A 1,453-nucleotide genomic window follows, 5' to 3' on the forward strand; every position below is an offset into this window, starting at 1 on the left:
GGCAGTTTCAACGAAATCCATCTAAACCTAAACAGACCAATTCCTCGTCGAAAAATCGCTTCCAGCGGTAATTCTTTGAACTTCATGTTCTTGAACAGTGTCGTCCAACAATTGAACATCCTTATGGATAAGAGCGATTTGCAACTCCAAGGCGGCAATGTGATGGGAAAGTTGCTCCTTGATCAGCTGGCATTCCTGCTGGTGAAGATTCTCATGCAGTTGCTTCAGGTTGTAGACTTGTTTGGTGGCCCCAAAATGTCCTCCCGAAGCCAATTGGTTCTGAATCTCGTGCTTTTGCTGGTCGACGAATTGCTGCTGTTGCTTCAACTGTTGAGCCGAATGTTGGTGATGGTTTATTTCCATTTCGATGCTGGTCTTTTCATGTTCATCGGCCAGTTTGTGGATGGTTTCAGTGTTGACGCCATTAGCCACTCCTCCAACTTGAAAGTGAGCATTGTCGGTGGTAAAGCCAGTTGGAGTGTAAGTTCCCACTCCGAAGTAGTGCTGATGGTTATTCAGTTGCTGAAACACTGAGGCGGCTTCTTCACCACACATTTGATGAACATATGGATGGTAGTTGCTGGTGTCTAGTCCGTGATGGAATTCAGAATCTTGAGAATTTTTGAAAAATATACCGGGGTAAAACCAACAAGTAAAACCTTGCAAATAAAACTTTTTTTTTCTCACCGAAAAGCTGTGAAGGGTTCTGCTCCACTCTCCACTGCAAGTCCTTAATTCTCCTTAGTTGGTCGCAAATGGTGTTCTTGGAGAACCCATAGCGATTGATTGGCTCGATTTGGGCTTGTTGGTACCCCCAAAGGCCGCCCGTAGGGTAGTCAACCCCGTATGTCCCGAAAAGGGGAGAAGCGTTGGAGAATGCAACAATAGCTAAAAGAATAGCGCACTTCATCTTCAGAGTGGATTGGAATGATTTGTTCGGCACATCGTCGGTCTTTTATATCAAAAGCATATCAGCCGCTTTTGTTGTTTTCCAATGTTATCGGCTTGTTCTTAGGTAGCAACCATAATCCTGGATTGCAAAATATTGTCGCGAAGTAAAATAATGTAAATAATTTCCACTCTTAAATAAGATAAAAGGCACGATAATTATTGATGTTTACGTGCATATATGATGGTCAGTCATATTGTTTTCAACAGTTGAGGACTTTTGTAGTTTTTGCTCGCATTTGGGGATGAAAATAGTTATTATTTGTTGCAAACAAAAGTTGAAAAGTTACAGCATCTACGTCCATGAATTAATATTTTATTATTCTTTGCTTATTGTTTTTGGTAAGGGTGATTTCTTTTGCTGAATATTTTCTATTCATTGACCAATGAAAATTGAAATATTATGTTCTAAAGTTTGTTCCCACTTAATAAAATAATATATTAGTAACTTTTTGCGTGTTAGTGGTGTTATATATAGACACAAAAAGGATTACGTACTAAGAAA

General features: G+C 39.8%; 1 protein-coding gene across 2 annotated transcripts; it reads right to left on the reverse strand.

Annotated features, from left to right (window-relative positions):
• Positions 1–12: 12 nt before the first annotated feature.
• LOC125503290 lies at positions 13–948 on the reverse strand. Of its 2 annotated transcripts, none has more exons than XM_048663357.1 (2): positions 688–948; positions 13–587 (listed from the first exon to the last, which is right to left on the reverse strand). In XM_048663357.1, exons 1-2 carry the CDS (start codon positions 908–910, stop codon positions 28–30), a joined length of 783 nt encoding a protein of 260 aa, XP_048519314.1. In that variant the 5' UTR covers positions 911–948; the 3' UTR covers positions 13–27. The 2 variants fall into 2 exon arrangements, with proteins under 2 accessions (XP_048519314.1, XP_048519313.1); XM_048663356.1 differs by having other exon boundaries at positions 13–611.
• Between the last annotated feature and the right edge of the window lie 505 nt (positions 949–1,453).

This window comes from Dendroctonus ponderosae, unplaced genomic scaffold (genome assembly GCF_020466585.1).
Source record: "Dendroctonus ponderosae isolate FM_Combo_2020 unplaced genomic scaffold, Dpon_F_20191213v2 Dpon_F_20191213_1694, whole genome shotgun sequence".
NCBI classification, from domain to species: Eukaryota; Metazoa; Arthropoda; class Insecta; order Coleoptera; family Curculionidae; genus Dendroctonus; species Dendroctonus ponderosae.

Coding starts and splice junctions, on each gene's coding strand:
- LOC125503290 (XM_048663356.1), bottom strand. CDS start 910: ATGAAGTGCGCTATTCTTTTAGCTATTGTTGCATTCTCCAACGCTTCT. Junction 612..687: donor GAACCCTTCACAGCTTTTCG/GTGAGAAAAAAA, acceptor AAAATTCTCAAG/ATTCTGAATTCCATCACGGA.